General features: G+C 38.8%; 1 protein-coding gene and 1 long non-coding RNA gene across 3 annotated transcripts in view; one reads left to right on the top strand and one right to left on the bottom strand.

Annotated features, from left to right (window-relative positions):
* The window catches only part of onecut2 (one cut homeobox 2), a 46,931-nt gene extending 30,312 nt beyond the window's left edge, over positions 1 to 16,619 (bottom strand). For both annotated transcript variants that reach the window (XM_037752570.1, XM_037752571.1), the window contains exon 1: positions 14,821 to 16,619. In XM_037752570.1, the coding sequence (XP_037608498.1) occupies positions 14,821 to 16,126 (1,306 nt within the window). In that variant the 5' untranslated portion in view covers positions 16,127 to 16,619. The remainder of the gene's footprint in view (positions 1 to 14,820) is intronic.
* LOC119478128 lies at positions 770 to 27,183 on the top strand. The gene is made up of 2 exons (XR_005204389.1): positions 770 to 1,279; positions 24,890 to 27,183. It is a non-coding gene; the product is annotated as an uncharacterized LOC119478128 (long non-coding RNA).
* The last annotated feature ends 1 nt before the right edge of the window (position 27,184 follows it).

Below are 27,184 nucleotides of genomic sequence, written 5' to 3'. Positions count from 1 at the left end.
TAATATTGATTGGACCTGAGACTCTGACACCATGAGCAAATACATAGTGGATCGTTGAACATGTTGTATTGTTTACAGGATGCCTCTTGACATGCACCATCATCAAATCCAAAACATTACAGTGTCCTACATATGTAAAATGTCTGTCAGAAAACACACACATATACATTTATATATATTTTTTCATTCTCTTCAAGACAAGCTAGTATTGGTGCCAATGGATTCCTTGGGTTTTCTAGTTTCATATGATACCAGTATCTTCACTCTAGCTTTAAAACTGAGCCCGCTACAACCTAAAAATCGCAAGTTGCCTTAATGCATTAAAGAAATTAGTAGCGTTAAATCAAATTTGCGTTAACGCGTTTTTATCATGTTAACTTTGGAAACCCTAATATGTAAGGGATAATGTACAGCGAGCCGGTTATTGTTGTGAAAGAAAGCCCGACAGCCCCTGAAGGGGTTTCTTTCACAACAATGACCCGCTAGCTGTACGTTATCCCGCTTATAGCCACAAGCTAAGGCTACCTACTTAAGGAATCAATAATTTGACACAAAAACAATCCTCCAGAGTCCGACATCAGAACTGCAGAATGCGCCCATAGCAACGTCTGTTATACATAGCAACGGTCTGCTATAAAGAAATAGCAGACCGCAGAACATTGTGATTAACCAACCAGAATCGAGTATTCAGCAGCGCTGTGTAATAAATATATATATATATATATGGCACTGAATGAATGAGCGAGGACGTTATACATTATATGTTAATATATATATTTAACTCGAAGGAACCTATTCTGTAAAAAATCAGTCGGTCCATCATTAATGTCTTTTTTAGCTGGAGGATGAAGGTGAACTGTCCCTTTAACAGGTGCGTTGCGTTCGCAGCGCGTGTGCGTGATGACGTCACCCGGAAGAGAGCCCAGTGTTGCTACGTGATGGTTGCGAGGAGACCGGAGGAGTCGGGTCCATGGCGGGTGACTGGAGTTGTCTTCGGAGGAGATGGACTGTCTGTGTCCTGTCCTTTCTGACGAGGGAGGTAAAGCGTGGAAGAGACTCTGTGGAGGCTGGCTGCTGCTGGACTCACTTTTCTGGACGGCGTTTGGATTTTACGGGAAGCGGATCTTCGGCACGGAGGAGGCGCGGCGGAGAAGTTATTCGGCTTCTGCGGTTGGTCTGCTGGCGTCGGGCTGATTGGACGTGGTTCGTCCTGATTTCGCCGCGATTAGATCGTTGTCCGATGGGGGATGCGTGAGACGAAGACCGTACTCAAGATGAGGTGAGTGGACGGATGATGTTGCTCATATTATGGTTAAGCTAAATATCGCACTTTTTGAGTGAAACAGACTTGACAGCAAGTAAAAAAAAAAAAAATTAAAAACATAATTCAAAGCAATAAGCACCCACAGCATACAGCCAGCTCTCCTTCCTGCATTTGTCCGTTTAAACTGTGTTGTTTAGCTTGGATAGCAGATTAGGAGCAGGTTAGGTTAGGTGTTCAGCATCAGTTACCATGGTAACCAGGGTAGATCACCATGGTAACTGATGCTGAACACCTAACCTAACTGCTCCAGAGCAGGTTATGTTGGAGATAAGAAGCACCACCTACTGACCAATCAGAGCTTGGTGAGCTATCGTATGATAATATTACACGAATACAAAGTTTAAGCTATAATCCAGGCTAAAAACAACAGTTTAAACTGACAAATGCAGGAAGGACAGATGGCTTTATGCCGCTTTGAATTATGTTTTTATATTCATGTTTTTACTTGCTCTCAAGTCCATTTCACACCGCTTGAGTCGGGGACGCAGCTGAAAGAAGGCTGAAATAGTCATACACGCCACATTGCTGTCAAAGGGCATAATGAAGTGTAATTATCTCATCCAATACACTTCTGAAAGCTTTTTATACATCACTGCCCCATCTAGACGACTATAACTGACTTTTGAGTGTTCCATTGAATGAACAAATCTGTTAATTTACGCATTCACACATCAGCAATTGTTTTCTTTTGCCATCTGTCCTTCCAGCATTTGGCAGCTTCAACTGTGTTACTTTTAGCCTGGATTATGTGTTTAACTTCTTCGTATTTGTCTAATATAGTTTGCTCTTGGTTTGTAAAATGTGCCGCTCTGCTGACAGTAGACTTATCCATGTTTGTGATTGGTCAGATGCTTTAAACACCGCCCCTTTCATGTGAACGCGCTCATCGCCAGATTGAGAAACCGTGGGTTGATTTACCGAGTTGATAACCACTTAACGCTTAGCGGGATCTTGTTTGTTTGGGTTAGTTAAGCCAGATAACGAGAAGATAACCTGGGTATGTTGAACTCGCTTCGTAGTACAGACCTCAGTGGGTTAGGCGGGTATTTATAGGAAATACGGGAAGTGGTACGTTGAGGTGCGGTCCTGCTTCCGAAATTCTGCTGATAGCTTCAATTGTAAAAGGCTGAGTAAGTTTCTAAAACAGTCGGGCATTGTGGTTTTTAGCAAACATTGCTCAAACACAAGTAAATAGTGCATTAGTTGGGGACTATTTTCAGCGGCGGATTAATACACAATTCCTCTGTGATTTACCAGGATTTATGTAATGCTGAACATTACAAAATAGCAACTTGAGCTTTCAGAGTGTCGACGGCAGGGGATGGAAGGAGAGAAACAGGATTGAGGGGAAACGTCGTCTTTAATTTGAGAAAGACTTTTTTTTACAATACCGCTGTGGTGAGATATTACCACTAGTGCACTGCTTTCAAAATGCACTGTAAATGAGGTGAAAAAAAATGATCATTTTGACTGGTACTTTAAGCATGATTCAGAGTTCCTGTCCTACCTGCATTTGTGTGTGTGTGTGTGTGTAGCTCTGACTGATTGTGTGGTGTGTATTCTCTGTGCGCTCCGCCTCGATGAGCTCAGAGTCCAGGTGTCACGTTTGATTTGACCGGTGTAATAAAGCGGCGACAGGACCATTTTCTCCCCTGAACCCGAGCCGCTCATTTGGCCCCGGCAACACTTCTACCGCTCCAACACCGGCGGGGCACCGTAATTGGTGTGGACAGACTTAACAAAAAATCACTACGCTATTCCTCTGATTTTCTTATTGGGAGCTACAGTGAAGGTTGTAAAGAGTCTGAACGCGCAGGGCTGATGTTTGGAGTTCGCAGATTTGATAAAGAGCTCGGTGCTTTGCTGAATGAATATGATGCAGTCATATGAAATACATATGGAAGCAAAAATGTGCAATGTGTTGCACACCTGGCTTTGAGAACTGATTCAAATTTCTGACTCTGGATGATCCGATCGCATTCTGATTGCAAATACAAATATATATATTAGTGCTGTGAAAGTTAAAGTGGTAATAACACAAATTTGTTTTAACGCCTCTAATTTCCTTACAAGGAACGGCGATATTTAGGTTGAAGCTATCAAACTAGGAAACCTAAGGGATCCATTGGTACCAGATATGTAGTACTAGTTTGTCACAAAGAAGGTTAAATAACGCTCCAAACTTAGGCTAAATTTTGGTGAGGAAAAACTGGCATGGCCATTTTCAAAGAGGTCCCTTGACCTCTGACCTCAAGATATGTGAATGAAAATGGGTTCTACGGGTACCCACGAGTCTCCCCTTTACAGACACTTTATGATAAACACATGCAGTTTGGGGCAAGTCATAGTCAAGTCAGCACACTGACACACTGACAGCTGTTGTTGCCTGTTGGGCTGCAGTTTGCCATGTTATGATTTGAGCATATTTTTCATGCTAAATGCAGTACCTGTGAGGGTTTCTGGACAATATTTGTCATTGTTTTGTGTTGTTAATTGATTTCCAGTAATAAATATATACAACATTTTCATAAAGCAAGCATATTTACCCACTCCCATGTTGATAAGAGTATTAAATACTTGACAAATCTCCCTTTAAGGTACATTTTGCGATTATTCGTGAATAACTATTTTAATCGATTGACAGCCCTGATAATGAAATAATAAATGCTGAGTTCATTTACACCCACATGAACAAGTGTTTTTCCTGATCCAGATCAGATGTTCGTACCATGTGGAAGTCTTTTTGGGCTACAGAGGTCTGGTATAAGCTTGCTTCTTTCTAGCTCCAGATTGTTTTCATTGTCAAACTTGCATTCTTCAGCCCTAACCGATGCAGCAACAAAACTTTTGTTTTCACATACTGTATGCAGTAGTACTCCCCCAACACTTGTAAACAGACTCAGCCATGTCTCAGTTTCCAGCCTCCAAACCTGCTATCGACAGGATAGGACAGAGATAACAGCGTCTGTCAAATCTTCTCACGCTGACAACACACAAACAAACATCAAAAGTCTCCTCTCAGCAGCCTGAAATCCATTATTACGGATCAATAGCAGCCTGTGAATATGCAGGAGGTCAGAACAGAAACCCTGAAAACGGACACAAACTGTATTCCCACAGTCTGAAACTGTAAGGCCAAAGGCACGCACGCACGCTCGCTCGCTCGCACACACACACATACACACACACACACATATACAGAGTAACTGCTGGTAATCTGTGTCATAAAGCAGGGTCGGGCTCATAAATAATGCAGTGTGTCTGCTTGCAGCAGGATGCGTAAAATGGAAAATATTTAGGTTCAGTCATTCAGATTTTCAGCACAGTTTGACTCTAAGTGGACTCTTCTCATTCTGCTCTGTAACATAAAAGGCACTATAGGATGAGTCTGGTGATATTCTATATTTTTCCTAAAGTCAACAAACCCCATGAAAAGACAAAGACCAGCAATGGCGTGATCATCCTAACGAGTTTTGTGTGTGTGTGTATCCAAAGTCTGATGTATGTTATTCCTCTTTGCCATGGAGCGCCATTGTTTTCCAAACGCTATTAAAAACATGTTACCATTGAAAAGCGTTCCAGCAGCTCAAAGTGCATAATCCCTCTCTGGCAGGCTTTTAATGTGAAACATCTGTAGTAAGTGTTGATGTTCATTGACAGCAATTTAACAGCGATCGAAAAAAAACGGCAAAGTAGAAGCGTTTTGAATTAATGTCAATGAGAACAGAGTTTGTTTTAACCCTCTGAGACCTGCGATCCCGACCGACTTTACTGTCTTTCAGAGGCTGTAGCAGCTAGAGTGAAGATACCGGTATCATATGAAACTAAAAAAACCTAAGGAATCCATCGATACCAACCATGTCATGCTAACTTGTCAGGAAAGACGCTCAATAACGCTACAAATATAGGCTACATTTTGGCGAGTAAAGACGGACATGGCCGTATTCAAAGAGTGCCCTTGACCTCTGACCTCAAGATATGTGAATGAAAATGGGTTCTATGGGTACCCATGAGTCTCCCCTTTACAGACATGCCCACTTTATGATAATCACATGCAGCTTTGGGCAAAAACCATGCAGTTTTTTGAATGCAGTATAAATGTGTTATTTTGGCCTATTCTAAAAATGATGTGTTTGAATAGTTCTGCATACTGAGGTCCTTAAACAGTCTTGGAATTACATAATTGGGTATATATATTGACAATAAGGATGATTTTGAGCAGTTTCCAGAACAGAAGTGCTCGCCATCCAATCGCCAAAAAATGCAATTCTTGCACAAATCTCCAAAACTGAAAAGTTTTTTCTTTCTTTTCAAAAGCATGGCTTTTTCTATGGTGTTCCTCGAGGTCTTGGTGTCGTAACGTGGTATTTTAGATAGATTATTGATCATTTTTTATCAATTCTCGAGTGGTAAAAAATGGTTTTATGTATCACCAAATCTGTGAAACAAATGGTATCAAGACAAAAATTACTAAAACAACTTGAGACATAACAGAGCATGGGGATGACCATGATCATTAACTTTTATGATAATGTTTTAAGCCCTTATACACTCTCAACATTTATTTTAATTTATTTATTTCTGATTTATGACTAGAACAACTTGAAACACAGTGCTGACTGAGCTGCATCTCAAATTAATCTTCAGGTTCCCAGCTTTCACATGATGTACCCGCCTAAAAAGAGACAAAAACTGGTCTATTGTGGGTCTCAGAGGGTTAAAAACAGACACCGAGAGCAGCATGACTCTGATGGAATTAGTGCTGTGGAAATGTACATTATACTGAATTAACCATGTAAACTATTAGAGCACTTCCCCCCTATGGTCTCCGTTTGTGCTGACCACGGCTCCTATTTGTACTCCAGCTTTTATATGAGCTATTCTATTCTAACACTGCTTTGAGCCTCGTTGTCTTTTCATCCATAATTCACTTGGAGTCACAGGCAGCCAGCATCCTCCAACCAAACAATGGACTCCTCCTCTCTCTCTCTCTCTCTCTCTCTCTCTCTCGCCTTCCCTCCCTCCATTTTGCCTGGTTAACCCGGCTGTGAGGTGAAGAAGAAGTGAAGTGAGCAGACCGAGGCGGGTCACGCCGAGATTCCCATCAATAATTCATCGGGCCGCTGCTGCCTCTGCTCTTGTGTTCAATTCCCCCGACGATCACATAATACCTCCCCCCCAAAAGAGAGAGAGAGAGAGAGAGAGAGAGACAGGTCCAAGGGAGGAGAGAGATGGCGAGAGAAAGAAAAAGATTTTAAATCAAGGAGAGGAGAAGGAGGCAAGGAGGAAAAGCTGCAAAGAGACATTTATACCGACTGATTTGTATTTCTTTTATCATAGTAATAGTGTTAGTGAATACTGTGTGCGTGCACATTTGTTGTCTTTTTCTTCACAATTCTGGCACTTGCATTGTAAACCTTGTAAAAACCTGCTTTGGCAACACTGTACTACATGGCTGGAAGTATGTGGACATCTAAACAGATACCTCTGTGCCTGACAAACAGACAGTTTGGGTTTGAAATGTTCTTCTTTTCTAAAGTCAAAGTTAACGTGATTGAGACTGAAGCATTGCGAGTAAATTTGATGCCTACAGAGAAGATCAGAGATTACAGATACAGAGATGGCAACCCAATCGCCAGAAATTTTGTGGACGATGTTGACGTTTCTGAACCAAAAAAAGTTTCATAAATGCTAAGGCTGTCAAAGTTAACGCGATGATAACGTGTTAACGCGTTGATAACGTGTTAACGCAAATTCGCTTTAGCGCCACTAATTTATTTAAAGCATTAACGCAACTTGTGATTTTTAGCTTGTAGCGGGCTCAGTTTTAAAGCCAGAGTGAAGATACTGGTATCATAAGAAAACATAAATAAGAAAACAAAATCAAAGGAATCCATTGGTACCAACCATGTCATACTAGCTTGTCGCGAAGGAGGTTAAATAATGCTCCAAACGTACGCTAAATTTTGGTGGAAAAACTGGCATGGCCATTTTTAAAGAAGTCCCTTCACATCTGACCTCAAGATATGTGAATGAAAATGGGTTCTATGGGTACCCACGAGTCTCCCCTTTACAGACATGCCCACTTTATGATAATCACATGCAGTTTGGGGCAAGTCATAGTCAAGTCAACACATTGACACACTGACAGCTGTTGTTGCCTGTTGGGCTGCAGTTTGCCATGTTATGATTTGAGCATATTTTTTATGCTAAATGCAGTACCTGTGAGGGTTTCTGGACAATATTTGTCATTGTTTTGTGTTGTTAATTGATTTCCAATAATAAATATATACATACATTTGCATAAAGCAAGCATATTTGCCCACTCCCATGTTGATAAGAGTATTAAATACTTGACAAATCTCCCTTTAAGGTACATTTTGAACAGATAAAAAATGTGTGATTAATTTGCAATTATTCGTGATTAACTATGGACCATCATGCGATTAATGGTGTTTAAATATTTTAATCGATTGACCGCCCCAGTAATGCCATAGAAATGTTGAACATTCAACAGTGTAGCGAGTCCTTGGCAGGCAGAAATAACCCAAACATCACGACCATATCTGATTCCAAAACCATGGGCATTAATCAGTTTGGAACCTGGCTGCAGGGATTGTTTTGTTTTGCCATAACCAGTCAGCAGTGATAGATTTATCCCATCATCGACAATATAAGTCGACACCGAAGCTGTGATAGTGCTTTCCACGAGTTTCTTTACAATGACTTAAACATTTTTTTGTCATACACGCTTGTTGACATTTTTTGTGGCAGTTTTTGTCGCTAGTTTACATTTCTCGGAAGATGACCATTCTTATTCCCGCCTATGAAGCTCTGTTTGGTTTATTGTTTCTCCACTTAGGGAAACAGCCTTTTGAAGAGCACAATAACAGACTTTTATGAAACACTGAAGACATCTGAGATGCAGATGATGATTCAGAGGTCTGGAACCAGGCTAAAGGGGCCTATGGCCCAAACCACGAAAAGAATCCCCAGACCAAGTAGCCTACACAAAAATATATAGACAGGGGTGTCCACATCGGCCATATAGTGTATTCGTAGTTATGCCAATAAAGCAAAATTCAATTATGAATTTGACAGGGAAAGAAATCAGATAAGAAAACCTATCTACCTATCGAAGTATACAACAATTCAGAACTTGTGTATCTATTTTTATAAAAAGAACAATAACGAAAACAAACAAAGGACAAGAACAGTCCACAGTCCCATTTATGACTGTTCACTGTTTGACAATAGCCATATTCACCTCTGTGGTGTGCTGCCAGCAGACCTTGCAAGACTTTCATTGGATCTGTGGAGCCCACACAACAGACTTCACTCTTCCTGGACATCCATATATGAGCCAACTTAGCCAACCCAGAGTATACAGTAGTTAACAAGAACATGTATATACAAGTATTCTGAACAAATGAATAAATCAAATGAACGTTTCCCCAACTCCAGAAACGATGACTCCAAAAGTGGAAATCTGACACTCATGTAAACGAACTTTGAGGAAATCTAACATCTAGTTTTGCTGGATCTTAGCTCTGACTTCAATACAGTAGATCGTGGGATGCTCATTGACAGCTCTGTCCATTATTAGTTGAAAAGAAAACATTTCAGTGGCCATTTGTGAAAGTAATTAAGAGAGGAAGAAACCGATCTAGAGGGAGAGGAAATGAACTGATAAAGAGAAACTAAAAGAAGCAAAAGAGGAATGTGATGGGATTCAGCACATCATTTTATAATCATTCATATTCTCATGGTTGTGTGAATGTGCAGGACATTAATGTTGAAAATGTAACGGCAAGAGAAAAAGCAAAATATATCCCTGTCTCCCAGCTCTCTCATTTCTTTGCTGCCTCTCCTCTCTGCTCGTCTCAGGGTCAGGGGAATATTTGCTCCGTCCATTGTCTGAGTGTTGCAGCTCTGACCTTTGACCTCAGCTCTATTGGCTGCTTGTAGCGTTGTTGATCTAGGAATTGAGGCTCCTTCTGTTCGTACAATCATTTTAAAGTCACCGTGGAGAGAAGAGAGAGCGCTGAAATGAGCAAAATGTAATGCCTGGCAAAAATAAAAAATAAATAAATAAATAAATAAAGCAACTAAAATGAGTAGAAAAAGATACTGCAAGGAGTATCTTCACAACAACCAGATGTGTTAGCATGTTTCTGACGTAAAAAACCTGGACAATATTGACCCGTTCTCTGTGAAACCGCAGGATGCCAATTACAGTTCCAGAGTCAAGCTGGAAGAAAGAAAGCAATTCATATTTCTGCTCTTAGAAATATCTTTAATGTGGAGGCGTCCTGACTCCAGCAGTATGTGTTTAGTCTAGCTTAGCACAGAGACTGGACGCGTGGGAAACTGCTTGCTTAAATCCATCAAGAGAAAACTGTCTGATTTACATGTTGTTTCATGTTATCTAACAAGCTAGTCACTAATCGTTCTTGTCAGCTGGGTTTTGCTGCCAGTAGTGCCTCCAGTCTTTTTGTTAAGATAGGCTATTGTTCCTATCTTTGTCCTGTTGTTGCTAAAATCAGGGGAGGGAAACTCTGTGGCATATAAATGCAGATTTGATACAAAATTTATCAAAAATGCAGAAGTGAATTGGTTAAAATTCCTGACTTTAAAGTTCTCCAATGGCCAACCTCTGACTTCATCCCGCTATTAGCCGTGTTTCTGTATCTTAATAGCTACCAAACCACCCAAATGTCTTATTTTTGCATTTCTATTTCAACTTCAAAGATACATCATGGAAATCAGGCAGAGTAAACAATTGTTAGTGTTTCAATTTTGCTGGAGCGAACTCATCTAACCGAAAATCAAACATTTTTACCGTATCAATTTAGATATTTTCCAAAGTAAAAGTCTCTAGAAGTGTATGATTGAACTTTTTCCCATATTCTAGTGTCGCAATAAATAGCAATATCGAATCGCAATACTTAAAAATCATCTAAAACTCAGGTAGCCTGCTGTAACTATTGGCACTAGTATATTAATCAATTGGCTTCCCAACCCTAATAGTGATTTACGGTTGGATTCGTAGATGCTCTGCCTTTTTAAAAAAGAAAACAGTAACACACAAACAGCAGCCGGCGAGTGTTTTTCATTATGAGAGGGAAAGCAGATGAGTGCAGCTCCATCAGACAACGGTACGAGTACGAGCTCTGTTCAGTGTGTATCTGCACGCTGACATTTCACAACACACGGGGAAACAAAGATCACATGAACGCTCCTCTGCTCTGCTCCAGCTCCACCCTCCATCCACCGTCACCTCATGTCACTTACTATTAACATACATCGTCAAATACCAGCCCCTAAAAATCAAAGAAACCTTACTAAAATAATAGCCACATCCTGCAGAGATAATGTGAACACATGAGGATCTGAGCTGGACCAAATCCACTGACCGAATCTAGGCTAATTAAATGCAAAATTCCAATCAATGTTTTGGAGAATCAGCTGTCCACGCTGGGATGTTTGGATCTCCATTAATTGGGGGAAAAAAGGAAAAAGAAACCGCCACCTATTTGCAGTGATTATTCTTTACAAGAATCTATTCAGCAAAGTCTGTTCAGCCACTTGAAACCATGTTACATTTACACCACGAATAAAGCCACATTATAATGTCAGAACAACTTAAAAGGATACCGAACAGATGTTACGAGCAAACACTGGAATATGATGCAGCCACCAAAATATCAGCCACTACACCAGGATGTGTCAGATGAAACCATGGCAGATATAAGACTTTAGAATATGATCTGATCTCGTTAAACACACTATGAAAACACCACAAACACGCTGAGAACATGATGGTATAATGTAGGAATATTATAGAGATATGATAGGAAATATAATAAATGGGTTCATAAAAAGTTATTATGGGATCCTGTTGAAAAAAAACAGTTTAAATGTTGTTTTAGTAATATTATATATTGCAGGAAAAATAGTGTTGTTTGTTTATATTCAATAATAGGTAGTAATAAAGTTAAATAAAGTAATACTGAATACACATAAAGACCCCACAAGTGTAAAATATATACAATTTGGATGATATTTGAAAAGTCCCTATATAAAAATATTACAGGAATCAATTTAGTATTCAACGCTTAGTAGAATACCAAATATATCTTCGCTATAAATAAACTAAATTAACTTTACACAATTTGGAATATACTGCATACTTTCACTTATTTCTTATTTCTATATATATATTTTCTTCTTATTTCTGATCTGTTTCTAGTGCTGTTGTAATGCTCAATATTTTATCACGAGTAATGAGGTTAATTCTAAGATTATTACAGAATTATTATAGAGTCATTTGATATAGACCATAATTACTCTTCATTTAGGAATATTTTAGGAATGGTATGGTGCACCGTAAACTCCACACAGGTTGTGTCCATTAAATGAAAAGTACATTTTTATTGTGTTTTTTTTATCATTTAGATTTGTCATTTCTATATGTGGTCATGTTGACATGTGTTTTGTTAAAAATGTGACCCAAGTGTGTTTTATTATTATAAGAGGACACACAGGTATGATACAAATTTAAATAACACATCATGTGTACCGGTGTTAAAAGAATCTATTTCAATTTCAACTGACTTGCTTTGACCAGGACATATCTACATGACAATAAGAATTTTTATTTTTTATTTTTTTATAAATAATTGTTTTGTTTTTTTAGCCAAAAAAGTATGATATTTCTTTTAACCCATAAAGGAGCATTTAATCCTTGAGTTTATCTAAAAATTTTGAAATGTATTGGTTTTTTTTACTGGACAGCAATTAATATAATGACATTTCTCATTCTACATCATTTCAAATATTTGTTGACTAAATTAATTCTACATTCTTTATAACAACCAGCCTATTTGCCAGCATTTTTAAATAATTACCATTTAATTAAAAAAAAAAAAGTAACATATATAGCATGCCTCACACAGTCACACACTTATGAAAAGCCCACTAAATATTAAGTAAACACACTTTAGGTATTATATGATAGGACCTTATTGACAATAAAGTTAAACTCAGACTATATTATCTATATTTACAGTAAAACACTCTCCAATGAAGAGCATGTTTCTCCAAAATGTAAACTGTCCATGAAATTAGAAAAACTGCTTTGTTTCAAGCTTCATGACAATAATTTATTTTTTTATAAATAATTGGGTTTTCGAGGGTTTTTTTTAGCCAAAGAAGTAAAGAAGTAGTCTTTTTCAATCCACAAAGGAACATTATCTTAATTTTATCTGAAAATGTTATAATTCATTGTTTTTTACTGGACAGCAATTAATATAATCAAGTTTTAGCCTGCTATTTGGCAGCATTTTTTTTTTTTAAATAATGACTATTTAATTAAATAAACAATGTAACATGCATCATCACTCACCACCACACTCTCAGCAATTATCTAATCTGTATAGCCTACAGTATGATTTTGCCTATATATTTTCAAACCTCTTGTCTTCACATAGATATATGTTTAAATACATAAACATGTAAAATACTGGAGTAAGTCTTTTTCTCAAGTGCATGAACCAGTTAAATAAGTGAAATAGTGATAGTGAAGCTTTAAAACTGGAAAATAATTTTGATATTCTAGTGATGTTTCAAAATATCCCAACACAGGTCTATAGGCTCATTCGAGAAATGCTAAAATCTATTTAATCTTACTGTTAGCCATCTCTACCTGTATTACAATAAGGTGTTTAGAACCTGACCTCATAACATGGAGTTTTATGAGATAACTCAATGAACTGACGAGTTAAGACTGATCATTTATTGGTTGAGAAACTTCTTCTACTTTTAAAAAATATACTTTTTTTTAAAAAGACGACTGTCTGATGATTTTCTCGACTCATGAAAAGTCCTCTTCGGTTCCAAAAGCTCTTTGTGCAATAAGGTTATTCACCACTTTCTTTAAACACTTGCACCTACATACTGCCCTCCTCCTGTTTTGTTTTAATCTGCCTTTTGTTTTTATTATCTGTGTTACTGAATGTATTTGGTTTCTTTGAATATTTTTTCTGTTTTTATCTGAAAATCATTACATTAAGGCAGCTAGAAACTGCTTTAAAAATTGTGCAAATGAGCTGAACTCCTGTTTTCTTTATACTGATTTACACTGTAAGAAGATATCCCAGACTCTAACAATAATTCAGGTGAATGTAGAGTTAATTTTCACTTTTGCAGACTATCAAGTTGAATTCAAACATGCAGTTCCTTCACATAATATCAGGCTTACAATACTCTGCATTACCATCAAAAACACCTCTGTTAAATACATTAAATGTGATCAAATCTCACTTTAAACTCACCGCAGACAAACTAAACCCCACAGCATCTCTGTTCGTGCAATATTCCTGAAGAACTGAATAAAATCCACTCTCATAAGAAGCCACCTGATCCTTTTTTGTTTTACGTGGCTCGGTCCCTGCTGCTGCTGCTGCTGTCCCCTGCAGACAATAGAGGCTTGTTGTTGGGACAGAGACCAGGTTCCTCACTAGAGGGGGCACCAGACCCACTGATGCTACAACCCTTCATGTTTATGTCACAGCCGTCTGATCACTTCAAGCTCCTGCACAATCAAACACAAATCCTCCTTTCGACCCTCTCCACCTGCTGTGAATGCTTCCTCACACCTCTCTCCCTGCTAATGCCAGAATAATACGACAAGCCTTTAACAGGCTAATGACAGCAACAACACCAGCTGAATAAAACTAAAATACAAAAGCATGGTGCCACTAAGTAAACATGTTTATCCCTTGAAGTTTAATAGATTATTTCTTAAATTTTGTGAAAAAAATTCCAAATATAAATAATATTTTTTTTTAAATTAAAGCACTGCCCTTTTTCATCTTTTCTTATTTTCTTTTTAACTTAGTTTTTATTGCAGTTTCAGCAACATATACAATCATCACATTCTTTACCACTATATTTTCATTTTACAGCTGTCTCTTTGTTTTAACACAAAATTCCACAACTTAAAACAAGGGGGAGAGAGAAAACATAAAAAACAAAACAAGACTTCATCTTAAACTGTAATTACAATTGAATTCTTTTCTTATTTTTTAATGGGTTACTCTATTTTTAAGCCTCAATTTGTAGCTGAATAATGGTATTTGTAAAAGTGCAGTGTTTTCCCCTCTATAACATACAGGGACAGGGGAAAAAAATGACTGCACAGTTGCAGAGAGAAGGGACTGTTGGAGTTGGAGGGAAATCCCTGTGAGTGACCTTGTCATTTCCTATCGATTTCTTTTTTGTTATTGATCAATAATGGTAATCACAACACCAGTGATTCTAAATGAAATTCCAACAAAGTTGGAGTGCAGGAAAAAGGAGCCACGAGGAAACACCAAAACAAAGCCAGCAAAAGATTAAAAAAAAAAAACAGTAGGGGGAAATATATATATTTTTTTGTGATTTAAATTCCAAAAAAACACCAGCATGGTATTGCACTGTTTTTCTTTTCTTACCTGCCAGTCTGAGGGCCGACATCCTCTGAAACTCTGGCTCCTGCAGCCACTTCCACATCCTCCTGAAGGTCTCCCGGCCTGACTTTAGTTTACTCCAGGGTTTGGGGTTCCTCAGGAGGTCCGACAGGGTCCCCTGGGAGCGGCACAGCACCCTCTGGGCGAAGATGGCCTGGGGGATGCTGTACCTCTTCAGCTCCGCCGTGATCCTCTGCGCCACCTCCTTGGTGTTGATCTCCTCCAGCTGACCAGAGTTGCTGCCGGTCACCCCCTGATGCGAACCCGAGGAGGAGGGCGTTCTCTCCCGCGTGGAAGCCAACACGGGCCCGTGGGATGGAGACTGGAGGTGGGGGTGTTGAGGGTGAGGATGCTGGGGGTGGGACACGGTAACAGGATGGTGGTGCATGCCGTTCAAGTGCGGCATCATCCCGGCTGCAGGACCACCAACGAGGCCTCGGTGCTGGTGGTGGTGATGGTGTGGATCCCCGGCTCTGGCCAGCATGGAGGCGGCGTCGAAGTTCAGCATCTTGTCGTGGCCTCCTCCGTGCGTCGCGGCGCCGTAGCTGTGGAGCCCCTGCTGGGTGTTGTGTATGGACCCCAGGCTGTTCCCCAGCACCGGGGACAAGCTCTGACCCATCCCGGACATGTGGTCCTTGTGGTACGGACCGTACAGGTTGTTCATGCCCGGCAGCACGCCTCGCTCCTCGCGCATCAGAGTGAAGCTCCCGCTCACGTTCCCGGCGGAGAGCCGCTGCTGGTGCTGGTGGAGGTGGTGGTGGTGGTGGTGGTGGAACTTGTCCGACACGGTGGAGATGGGCGGCAGCGGCTGCAGCGGCGTTAAGGTGGTGTAGGTGCCGCTCATACCCATGCCTGGAGAGGAGGAGGACGCGTCGCACGGCACGCTCATGGCGTGGTGCAGCGGCAGCGACAGCTCCGGACGGTACTCCCCACCGCCGCCGCCGCTGCTGCTGACACCACCGCTGCTGCTGACACCACCGCCGTCCAGGATGCTAGCCATGCCGGACACCATGGCGGAGCGGGATGACGCGGCGGCAGCAGCGGCCAGGTCCTGGTGTATCCGCAGAGTGGCCGCCGCTGCTGCCGCTGCCGCCGAGCCGCGGTGGTGGTGGTGGTGGTGGTGGTGGTGCGGGCTGTGGCTGCTCATCAGGTCCACGTCAGGCACCACGGAGCTCACGGCCACCCCGCCGTGCAGGCTGCCCAAACCCTCCATTGTCATGTCCGTGTTCATGGCATAGGCGTCCAGGTCCTTGGCCAGGCATCTATAGGCGTTAGTGTAGGCAGTCTTCATTCATCTGTCCTCTCTGTCCATCGGGGCGAGCGGAATTATGTCTTCTCCTCCTTTCTCCTCTCCTCCTTCTCCTCTCCGGGATGGGTCAGTATATTCCTCCTTCACTTCCTCGGTTGTTTCCCCGTCCTCCTCCTCCTATAATAAGGCCTCTCCAGCTCGGTGTCTTTGTGTATTGTCCCCCCAGTATAGGTGCACATTTAATAAAAAAAAAAAAAAAAAAAAAAGCCAGTGTGTTTTTTTTTTTTATCTCGATCGTACCTCGGGCCTGTGCGGTGGCTCCCCCATATCCAGCCCTCTCCTCCTCCTGCGTTACTCTGCTGCTCACACAGGAGCTGTCCACGGTCCCCTAGCAGACCGCTCAACCACACCTGCTGCTGGGAGGAGGAGGAGGAGGATGGAGGCTCTGAGTGACGGTGCAGAGGGCCAATCAGAGAGGCTGGTCATCCCTGTAGGGGATGGAGAGGGAATGGTTTTTTTTTATTTTATTTTTTTTTATTTACAGTTTTTCTCGATTGTTTACACACATTTTCTGAAAGCATGCCTCATACTCTCAGAACTCTACACACAAATCAAAAAACACACACAATGGGCAAAACCCCTCAATTCTCCTGCAAAATGAAACTTTACATTCAAAACAATGTTATTTCTTCTCAAAATGGTATTTTGTTTTCAAATGACACACACAAACCATCATATGAATAGACATTTATAAGAACCAGTTGAACACTGATGTGCTCAATGTAAAACACTATGATGAATGGAAAACACTTCTTCTCCATTCATCATAATGACTTAGGCCTTTTTTTTGTTACTACAGACAGTACATACATAAGTGTGTTGTAAAATATTTTAGAATATTGTTTTTATACTCAGAACACACAAATACACGGTAACAAATATATTTTATTTTCCCCACAAAAACAATGTACACAGTGTACATCCCAACCAACACAAAGTTGCACATACAGTGGTCTACATACAAAACAACAGAAGAATTTACTGTATACAGTTACAGTAAAAAAAAACTATGCTGCATCCTCTCTTCTGTTTCGGTCTGGCCACAGCACCTCATCCACATCACAGGCAATGTTTTCCCTGACCAAGCAGCGGGGGAAATATCGCTTAGCATGTCGAATCCAGCCATGAAAAGCATCAACTGATTGCTAATTGTAACACTGTGTGACAGGTGTTTGACCATGTGATGAGTCAGTGTGCATAGTAGGGCAATTGGCTTTAGAATTTTGAATGACAGTGTGTTCCTTGTGAAAACGAGATTTTCTTCATGAAAATTATGCCAAATGCAGAGAATTGTGTGTAGTGTTTTGAAAAAAGTGTGTTTTAGAACTGCAATTTGAGTGTAAAGCAGGAATTGTGCTTGTAGTTTAGCAGAATTGGTTCAGGGGGTTGGTGCATGAGTTACATGTTGTGGTCATTGTGTGTTAAGTACCAGTATTTGTGTGTAAACAATTGAGAAAAACTGTAAAAATTACAGTATACATGCCCAAACTTTTCCCTTCGAGGGCCAAAACTGGAACTCAATGGAGGGCCACGGGCCAAAATTAAACACCTATTGTATTGTATTGTATTGTTAACCCTCCTGTTGTCTTCGGGTCAACCCGTTTTCAAACTTCATTATATCATAAATATGGATGTCTTTTACCTAATTGCCCCGAAATTACATGGATGGTTCCCTTATATGGTCTTTGCGAAAAAATAATAATAATGACCACTACTTTTGTTGCAGTATGGGTACTTTATCCAAAATTATAGCCCCTGTGGTGTTCATGTGCAATGTGTCACACTGTCATTAAACATTTTTTTGTAATATTCTGACTAAACTTTGACATATACCGGTCTGTGATAATCCATCAACATTATTCCTCCAATTTTGAGTATAGTCCAAATAATTCATAATTTCTGCATTTTTTTTTAAAAAAAATGAGGTTTAATTTCATATAAATTAGGTTTATTGACCATGAATTCTCAAAAAAGTGTAAAACTTGTGGTAATGAGTTGGAATGAAGTTGGCCAAAAAGGTGTAATACAGAATTGGGTGATAATTTATAATGTATACTTTAAAAACAGTCAAACCAGACTGGGTCAATTTTGACCCGGGAAGACAAAAGTTGCATGGTCGATGGAAAGACAACAGGAGGGTTAAGATGCAAAATGGTACTAGGATCCCAAGTTCCCATATATACTGCATTAAAAAAACTGCATGTTTTCCCCAAAACTGCATGTGATTATTATTAAGTGGGCATATCTGTAAAGTGGAGACTCGTGGGTACCCATAGAACCCATTTTCAGTCACATATCTTGAGGTCAGAGGTCAAGGGATCCCTTGACAAATGGCCATGCCAGTTTTTCCTCACCAAAATTTAGTGTTTTGAGTTTAGCCTCTTTCCTGACAAGTTAACATGACATGATTGGTATAATGGAGTCCTTAGGTTTTCTAGTTTCATACGATGCCAATATCTTCTAACCATAAACCCGAGCCTGGTACGGCCTCCAAAAGACACTAAAGTCGGTTGGGTCTTTTAATTAAAAAAAAATGGCGGGCCATCTCAACCCTTATGAAATCTATTTTATAATATTTAATAGTTTATTGATGTTGTGTGTATTTCTGTTCTCAAGTATGGTTTATTATGCAATATTTTTATACTTGGCGAAGGTTGTCTGGCACCTCAGGGATGCAATCCTAGTGTTTCTGTGTACGGTTGATGTATTCAAGATTCCAGATTCCAGATTCACTTTATTGTCATTTCACTGAGTATTTGCATACACAGAAGGAAACTAAATATCTTTTCTCCCAGCTCCCATCAGTGCATTAAAATGAATAGAATAAATAAGTATTACAATTAACAATACCTAAAAATAACAAGAGAAGAATAAAATAAGTAAATGTTTCAGACAAAATTCATACAATTTGCAGTCATACTCCCAATTTGCAGTCGTGTTTAGCAGCAGAAAAAAGTGCATTTATGTCCATAGTAAAGTGCTGTTTTGCATTGCTGTTCCAAAAATTGTCTTTGACATGTGACTAGCTTTAAAAACTGTTTCTGTGTTGATGCTGGGGGGTTGGATGTGAGTGTGTGTGTGTGTGTGTATTTGCTTCCTAAAGAAGGGGATCAGCCCGTTTAAACAGCTAAATGTCAGCATTTAAAGAAAAGGAATTACAGAGATGTCATATATAAAGAACCTCAAAGAGGTTTAGTGATTTAACCTGTAGGGATGGAGAGGGATTGGTGCAAAGGGGGCCAGCTGGCCAATCGGCGCCTTTTGGTGTGAACAAGTGAAGCTGCTCTGGGATGCATTTGAACGAAAAATCATTGTATAGTATGAACGATGCTATAATAACCTATTAACTTGTCTGTAGGACTTAAATGTGGGTACGAGGTGTCATCTTCTGCTCTGTTCTGTGGCAATTATCATACTTGCCAACCTTGAGAATTCAGCCAACAGTGTCTGTGTGGAGAGATAATGATGTACCTTTACATGCTGCAGATATTCACATTCCCTGTACTCTTATGTGATTCAAACCAGGGATGTTGGTTTTTCTCCTCTGCTGCTGCAAAGACGCAATTTGCCCACAGGGTACATTAAAATTTGATCTCATCTCAGCTCTCATCTCATCACCTGCTGCCTCTGATTGTTGAGATAAAGTAAGGTGACAGGAAATAACACATGATAAACACATGGTAAAACCAGAACTGGCGTGATGGACAACAAAACCTCCCTCAACAGTGTTGATGTTGAATTTTCCTGTTGTTTTTCTTTGCAGGCTGTCAACCTCCCAAAAGGTTTATGTCTGTCCATCATTTGTCTTTAAGGTTTAATTTTTCCACAAAAAAAAACACATAATTGCAACACTGGTTCATCTTGATAGTCCTGATTATTGGATTTTCCCAAAGAGTAAAAATTTCACATCACAAAACAACACATTCTCACTCCCAACTCGTCAAATACTGCCGCTTGGCAAACTTTGGTTACAATAGGAATGAGGGTATAGTGCAAAAGTTAGTGGTATAATATTGTGCAAAAACAGCCTAACAAGAACGTTCCATGTCATATAATTATTGTGGGGTGCGGAGGATGATGTGGAGTTGAGGAGTCTCAGCTTGAGGAAAGAAGCTGCTCTGTGGTCTGGTGTTACGACAGCCGATACTTCTGTATCGCTTGCCAGACGGCAGCAGGGTGAACAGGCTTTTGCTAATATCCTTTGGGCTCTGCGCAGGCACCTCACCTCACCGATAACGCTGGTGCTCGGTAGATCGGATACCAAGGATGTTGTGGGCGGTTTTAATCACCTGCTGCAGGGCACTGCTGTTCTGGGCCGTGCACAAACCATTCCAGTTAGCAATGTTTGTAATGGAATTTTGCCTTTTTATGTTTTCTTAACGAATACAGTTGTTTCTGAGCTTTTTTTTGTTTTTGCCAGGAGGTATAACCATGTCAGGTTTCTCTGCAAAGTACCATGATGTAATATTACAGGATATAATGTCATAGGAGATGAGCGACAATACAGTAAAGGGGTATAGTTTGGTCTGTTGCCTGGTGTTGGACAGATGTTTGCAGCTGAGTAGCTCCCAGTGTTGAGTGCAGACTGCTGAAGTGTAAATGATGCGTTGGTGTGTGTTGGGATGTTATCGACAGTCTCTGGGTGGAGTGATGAGCGTGGGAGCTGCATTGAAAGAGCATTATCGCCTGTAGCTGGTTCACTTTACAATTCATTACACTTCCAAGGACAAATGACTGCTAAATAACTCTGTCTGCCTCTCTCTCTCTCTCTCTCTCTCTTTATCTCTCTCTCTCTCTCTGATCCATCATCATAAAATAACAAGAGTAGAGACAACTACAAAAACATTAACACAGGCACTTATTTCATATTAATTTGCAAATAATTTTACCCCCTTTATCATCATAAATTATGATAAAACACAAGAACAAACACAACAATGACACCAAAATTGGCTAGATCGACTTAGCCAAAAAATACTTTTAGTATTCTCTTCAATCAAAAAATACATTTTCAGTAATAGGTGGTATTATTGTTGTATTTCTCTTGATATTCAAGAGAAATACTCATTATGGGATTATTACTGGAAACTCCACATATATTGAACTGAAAGTTTTACATGTTCCACTGACCTGCTGTGCACTAACTAAAAGACTCTGGGTTATACACAAGCAATTATTTGGAATTAATTAATTGGAAGTGAACCAACTGTCTACATTATCCCTAGAGTTCTTTCAATGATGTTTCTTGGAAATGCTTATAATAGAGTGTTACCAAATTCATTGAGTGGAGCTGAGTGATGAGCGGGAGGATGAGGGGATGTAAAAAGCAAGAAAAGAAGGTGGAGGAGAGGGAAAAGGAAGAGATGGGGAGGAGGAGCAGGATGGGTAGTTGGGCAGATGTTGCTTTGTTTAAAGACTGTTGTGTAATTAAGGACAGAAGAACAGAAGCCTGACCCATTTTCTCCTTTTGATCAGCTGTCAGAGAGACAGGCAGGGGGTCTGCTGAGGGACGACCTGTCTGTCTGTCTGTCTGTCTGTCTGTCTGTCTGTCCGTCAGTCTGTTTGTCTGTTTCCTCTTAAAACTTTGCCGATTTGAGAGGCGGCTGCAGAAGCGGGAGGTACAACAGGATGAGCAAGAGGAGGGGAAGCGAAATGGCAAGAAGTGAAAGAGTATGACAAGGAGGAGGTGAGAGAAGGATGAGGGAGGGGAGAAGAAGATGAGGAGGATTTGGAGATGGAGGAGGAAGAGAAAAAGGAGGAAGAGGAGGAGAATGAGGGGAAGGAGGAGGTGAACAATGAGGAGTTGGAAAGTGAAGATATAATGTATAGGTGAAGATGATAGAGAAATGCACTCTAGGGGGAAGAGGTGGAGGTGGAGGGAAAGAGGGATGAAGTAAGGACCGACATGGAGGGGAGGGTGGAGGGAAGGTTCAGGGGGGTGGGGGGAGGGACACTGTAAAAGAGCAGCTGCAGGGGGAGGAAGAGGAGGCGGAGGAGGAAGTGATGGAGTTTGTAGTCAATACGGAGGTGTAAACAAAACGCTGACATCACAGCCAGGCGGTGACTAAAGCTCCGCCCCCTCGCTGAAGGTTCATTGCATAACTTGAACATTTTCATCATTTTAATAAGGATTAAGCCAAGATAATTCTTATTACAGCAACTACAGCTCCCATGAGTTTTAGCCACAAGTTTGCTATCAAGGCCTCAACACATTTCACCATGAAGTCACTGTAACTGTCCTCAGTGTTATTACAGGTCAACTGTCCAACGGTTGCAAAGACAGAGGCTGAGAGACACTCACAGAGTGGAAATATGAATCATCACTTTTTATTAGAGCAGTCAATCGATTAACATATTTAATTGCAATTAATTGCTTGATGTCCATAGTTAATCGTGATTAATCACAAATTAATCGCACATTTTTCTATCTGTTCAAAATGTACCTTAAAGGGAGATTTGTCAAGTATTTAATACTCTTATCAACATGGGAGTGGGCAAATGTGCTTGCTTTATGCAAATATATGCATATATTTATTATTGGAAATCAATTAACAACACAAAACAATGACAGATATTGTGTATAAGTGTGTCAGTGTGCTGACTTGACTATGACTTGGCCCAAACTGCATGTGATTATCATAAAGTGGGCATGTCTGTAAAAGGGAGACTCGTAGGTACCCAAAGAACCCATTTTCATTCACATATCTTGAGGTCAGAGGTCAAGGGACCCCTTTGAAAATGGCCATGCCAGTTTTTCCTCATCAAAATTTAGCACAAGTTTGGAGCATTATTTAACCTCCATTGCGACAACGTTGGTACCGATGGATTCTTTAGGTTTTTTAGTTTGATAGGATATCAGTATCTTCAGCTTAAAAACTGAGCCTGCTACAACCCCTGCAGTATGTTGTTGACTTCTTGCATACGTTTTTCAAATGTATTTATCATTACCACCCGTGAAATTCTGAGAGAATGTGTTAATGTGGAGAGATAATACTCTTTGGACCTCCACCACTTTAATTTCAACATGTATAGATGATATCAAACATAGAAGTAAAAGTTTGGTGTTTTTTTGCATATCACACACAGTAGCACACTGACTGACTGACTGACTGACTGCTGAGGTAATCATTAGCCTGTTTATCTTTGAGCTGAGCTGAGTCATGCTGTTGTGTCAAACGGGGAGATATGACATTTAGCATTTGCTATTCTCAGTTTATATTTGCTGCATTTCTGCTTTATTTCTTGTTTTATTATTTAAGTTAAATGTTTCAGGTACATTTTAAATGTGCCATTATAATACAGCTGTCAGGAGAACTACATGTATATACTGTATTTGTTACTTTGTTTAATTACATTTTTAATGTGCATTATTATTATTATTATTATTATTATTATTATTATTTATTTATTGTGTACATGTTTTTGTGCTTATATTTTCATGGGTGAGACCAAAGATAATTTTCCTGACTCGGCTATACAATAAAGATTATGCTATTCTACTATTTTATATTTTTATAAAATTATTATATTTAGTATTTTTGTGTTGTTGCCAATTTCCTTTTATTGTTTAGATTTTGTTATGACAAGTTAAAAAGGCTCAATCATAAATAAGGAAGCACGTTGAAATTTCAGTTTAAAAGTATTTAAAAAAAAATGTATATATAAAAAAATAAGTTAATTTAGAAATCAAAGTTTTATGCATCATTTGTAAACGGATATTGAATGCATTCTTTATTATAAGTTAACTGTGAAAATGTTGAAATTGTATGGCCAGTCAACATCAGCTCGTCAACAATGTTATATATTTTTTCAGCATCACCCATTTAGTGTTATTACAAGTTCATTGTTTAATTCATTTTGACTTTCATTCATTTAATTTGAACTTTTGAGACACACTGAGAAGTCAAGAACTGTTTTTCAGTTTCTCAGTTTATAATTTAGAAAATTATTATATTTTGTATTTTTGTGTTGCTGCCAATTTAATTTTATGATTTAGATCTTGTTATAACAAGTTAAAAATGCTCAACCATAAATAACAAAACATGTTCAAATGTCAGTTTAAAGGTATTTTTAAAATGTTATTTTGTATTTAAGCATTTAAAAAAAATTGAAATTAAGATTTTATGCATCATTTGTAAACTGATATTAAATGTGTTCTTTATTATAAGTTAACTGTTAAAATGTAAAATGTATATGAATATTCTACATCAGCTAGTCAACAATGTTATATATTTTTAGTATTATTACAAGTTTATTTTTTATTTGATTTATTTTGAAAGACACACTGAGAAACAAGTCTTTCTCAAGTCAGCCGAGTTTAGAATTAATGAGAGAAAAAAATCAACATCCTAATTGTTAGACACATCCAGGGTGCAGCTTGTGAAAGAGTTTCAAACAGAGAAGAAAGGGAGGCAGAAGTTGCAGGTTCCTCTGCTGTGTGTCCTGGTGAGTCCTATTAGCCGTGGTCAGGCTCTAAAATGTGAATAAAGCTGCAGAGCTGCAGGTTGATCAGGACGTTTCCTCCTCTCTCTCTCTCTCTGTGTGTGTCTGTCCCGGGCCATCTGCTGTGTACAGAGCAGCAGTATTGATCTGCAGCTTTGTGCTGGAGACCACATGCTAATCTATAGCGTTAGTGACAAACACTGCTCCGCTTTGCCTCGCATCTGTCCCACTGACTCTCTCCCTCTTTTCTCTCAATATAACCAGTGTCATCCTCCCTCTCTCTCTCTCTAAATGACCCAGCAGTTTCTGAACGGGGGTCCATCTGTCCGGCTGTAAAGTCTTCCTCCTCCTCCTCCTCCTCCTCCTCCTCCTGCAGTGGTTGGTTGCTGGTGAGTCCTGTTCAGTGTGTTTTCATGGCAGCCATATTTGGTGTTAAATTTAAATTACATGTTGATGGGTTGATGAGGAAGAAAGATGCAGAAATAGAGAGAATAGAGACATTCATAAGTGTGAATACAGTCCTTTATGTTGAGTTTTATTGAGATATGCAGATGAAGAAGTAGAGAAATATAGAGAGATATTGTTGAGTTTGATGCAGATCAAAGATCTAATAGGAGAAACTATTAAAATATATGATAGACACATTTTTACAGTTATACATAGAGAAATATAGAAATGAAGAGTATGTATAGAACCACATATGCAGCTACTTATATATACATATTCAAAGAGATATACTAGATAATACACAGCTTAATTGAGATAAAACAGACTAAATATAGAGATTTATTTACACGTCGTGGTAAAATAGGGATTTATAGACATACATATGTAAGGTAATATACAAAAAAATGACATGTTGAGATTTTATAGAGTTATAGGTAAGATAACAATGATTAATTAGTTATTAGAGATAATATAGGCATTGAAATTGATGCAGTATGTGGAGCTGAAACAGAGATTTGCATAGAGAAAACTTTATTTATAGAAATTTATAAATACACATTATACACATACAAAACAATATTTTTGTTGTTTATAAATTAATTCTTCATTTAATTTAACAGAGCTTCATAAAGTAGAGTTATACAGAGACACAAACAAGACATGCTGCTGTTTTAAATATATATACAAATTTTATATTAGTACAGATAATACAGACATTAAAATAATTACAGTATATATAAACATATAGAGATGAGAGAATAATTTATTTGAAATAAAACAGATGTGTAGAGGTAGTATGGAGAATTATAGAGATACATAAAACACAAACATATATAGAGATATAAATACTTATGTAGATCATTTTGAGTTTGTTGGTTGGAGAAACAGTATGTAAACATAATAAAGCTATTTATATAGACATATGCTGAGATAATAGTAATAGATATAAAACAAATGTCTTTATAGGGGGTGTTTGTGGGAGAAAATAGGTATAGTGCATCAAAATAAGAGCTTCATATATGCACAGATAATACACAGAAGAGATTCATACACAGAGATAAAATATATACATTTTAATTTGTTTTATAAGATGTAGAGATAATTAGAAATTAAAATGTTATAAAAAAGAGTTGACGTATTGTAGATGAGTATAGTGATACATAAAGAAGAACACGTAAAAATGTCTATAGATCCATTGTATATATAGTTATTATATATAAATATATAGAGATATTATATGCATTTGTAGAGATTAAATAGAGATGATGCAGATATATGAAGGCAACTCTTTTATTTTAATTCAAATATATTGTACATATTTTTTTAGTTTTTTTGTATTTGTATTGTTATTTTCTTCTATTCTATATTACTACTTACTTTTATTTTTTAATTTAATTTTGTATTATTATTTTCATGTTATGCACCAATGCACAAAAGTATATTCCTTATATGTGAAAACCTAATTGGCAATAAACCAGATTCTGATGTGTTATGTAACTGTAATAATATAATAAGGATATTACTGCAGTATCTATTCTTTGCCATTTGGGAAAAAAACTGAGAAAAGTAAAGCACACTTCCATCTATCTTCTCGCCCATTTCTTCTTCTTCTTCTTTCCTCCTCCTCCTCTTTCTCTTCTTCCTTTATTCTCTTCAAGTCTTTTCAAACTTTTCGGACCTGCTGCCTCTTTTGTTACGGTTCTGTTGGCCGTGAAATCGGCTTTTAATGGGAACACAATGGCCGCGTGCAGAGTCGACCCGCTGTATTCAAATGTGACCGCACGCCATTATCACTGCGTTTCCAACTCTAAATAAACACTCATTTAACAGCCTTTCATCTCACACCTTTATGAATTTCTATGTTCGTCATTGTGCAATCTTGAACTGTTGCTGAACTCCATCTAACTGCAACGAAACAGCCGTCTCAAAATCTGACTTTCACGGCTTTCGTACATGACATTTGATTCTTAAATCACTAACACGACCAAAATACCTCACAATGTGACAGGTAAAACTACATCTAAGGTTGTATGACTTTTTAAAGGATTCATTATTACACACAAAAAAAAGAAAGCAGGAAAAAAGAAGCAAAAGTAAGTAGTGTTTAACCGATGCTGTCATGCGTTTAAAAATAAAGGATGTTGAACTCAT

This window comes from Sebastes umbrosus, chromosome 19 (genome assembly GCF_015220745.1).
Source record: "Sebastes umbrosus isolate fSebUmb1 chromosome 19, fSebUmb1.pri, whole genome shotgun sequence".
NCBI classification, from domain to species: domain Eukaryota; kingdom Metazoa; phylum Chordata; class Actinopteri; order Perciformes; family Sebastidae; genus Sebastes; species Sebastes umbrosus.
The sequence above is the reverse complement of the archived record's forward strand: the minus strand, read 5'-3'. Positions and strand labels throughout refer to the sequence as shown.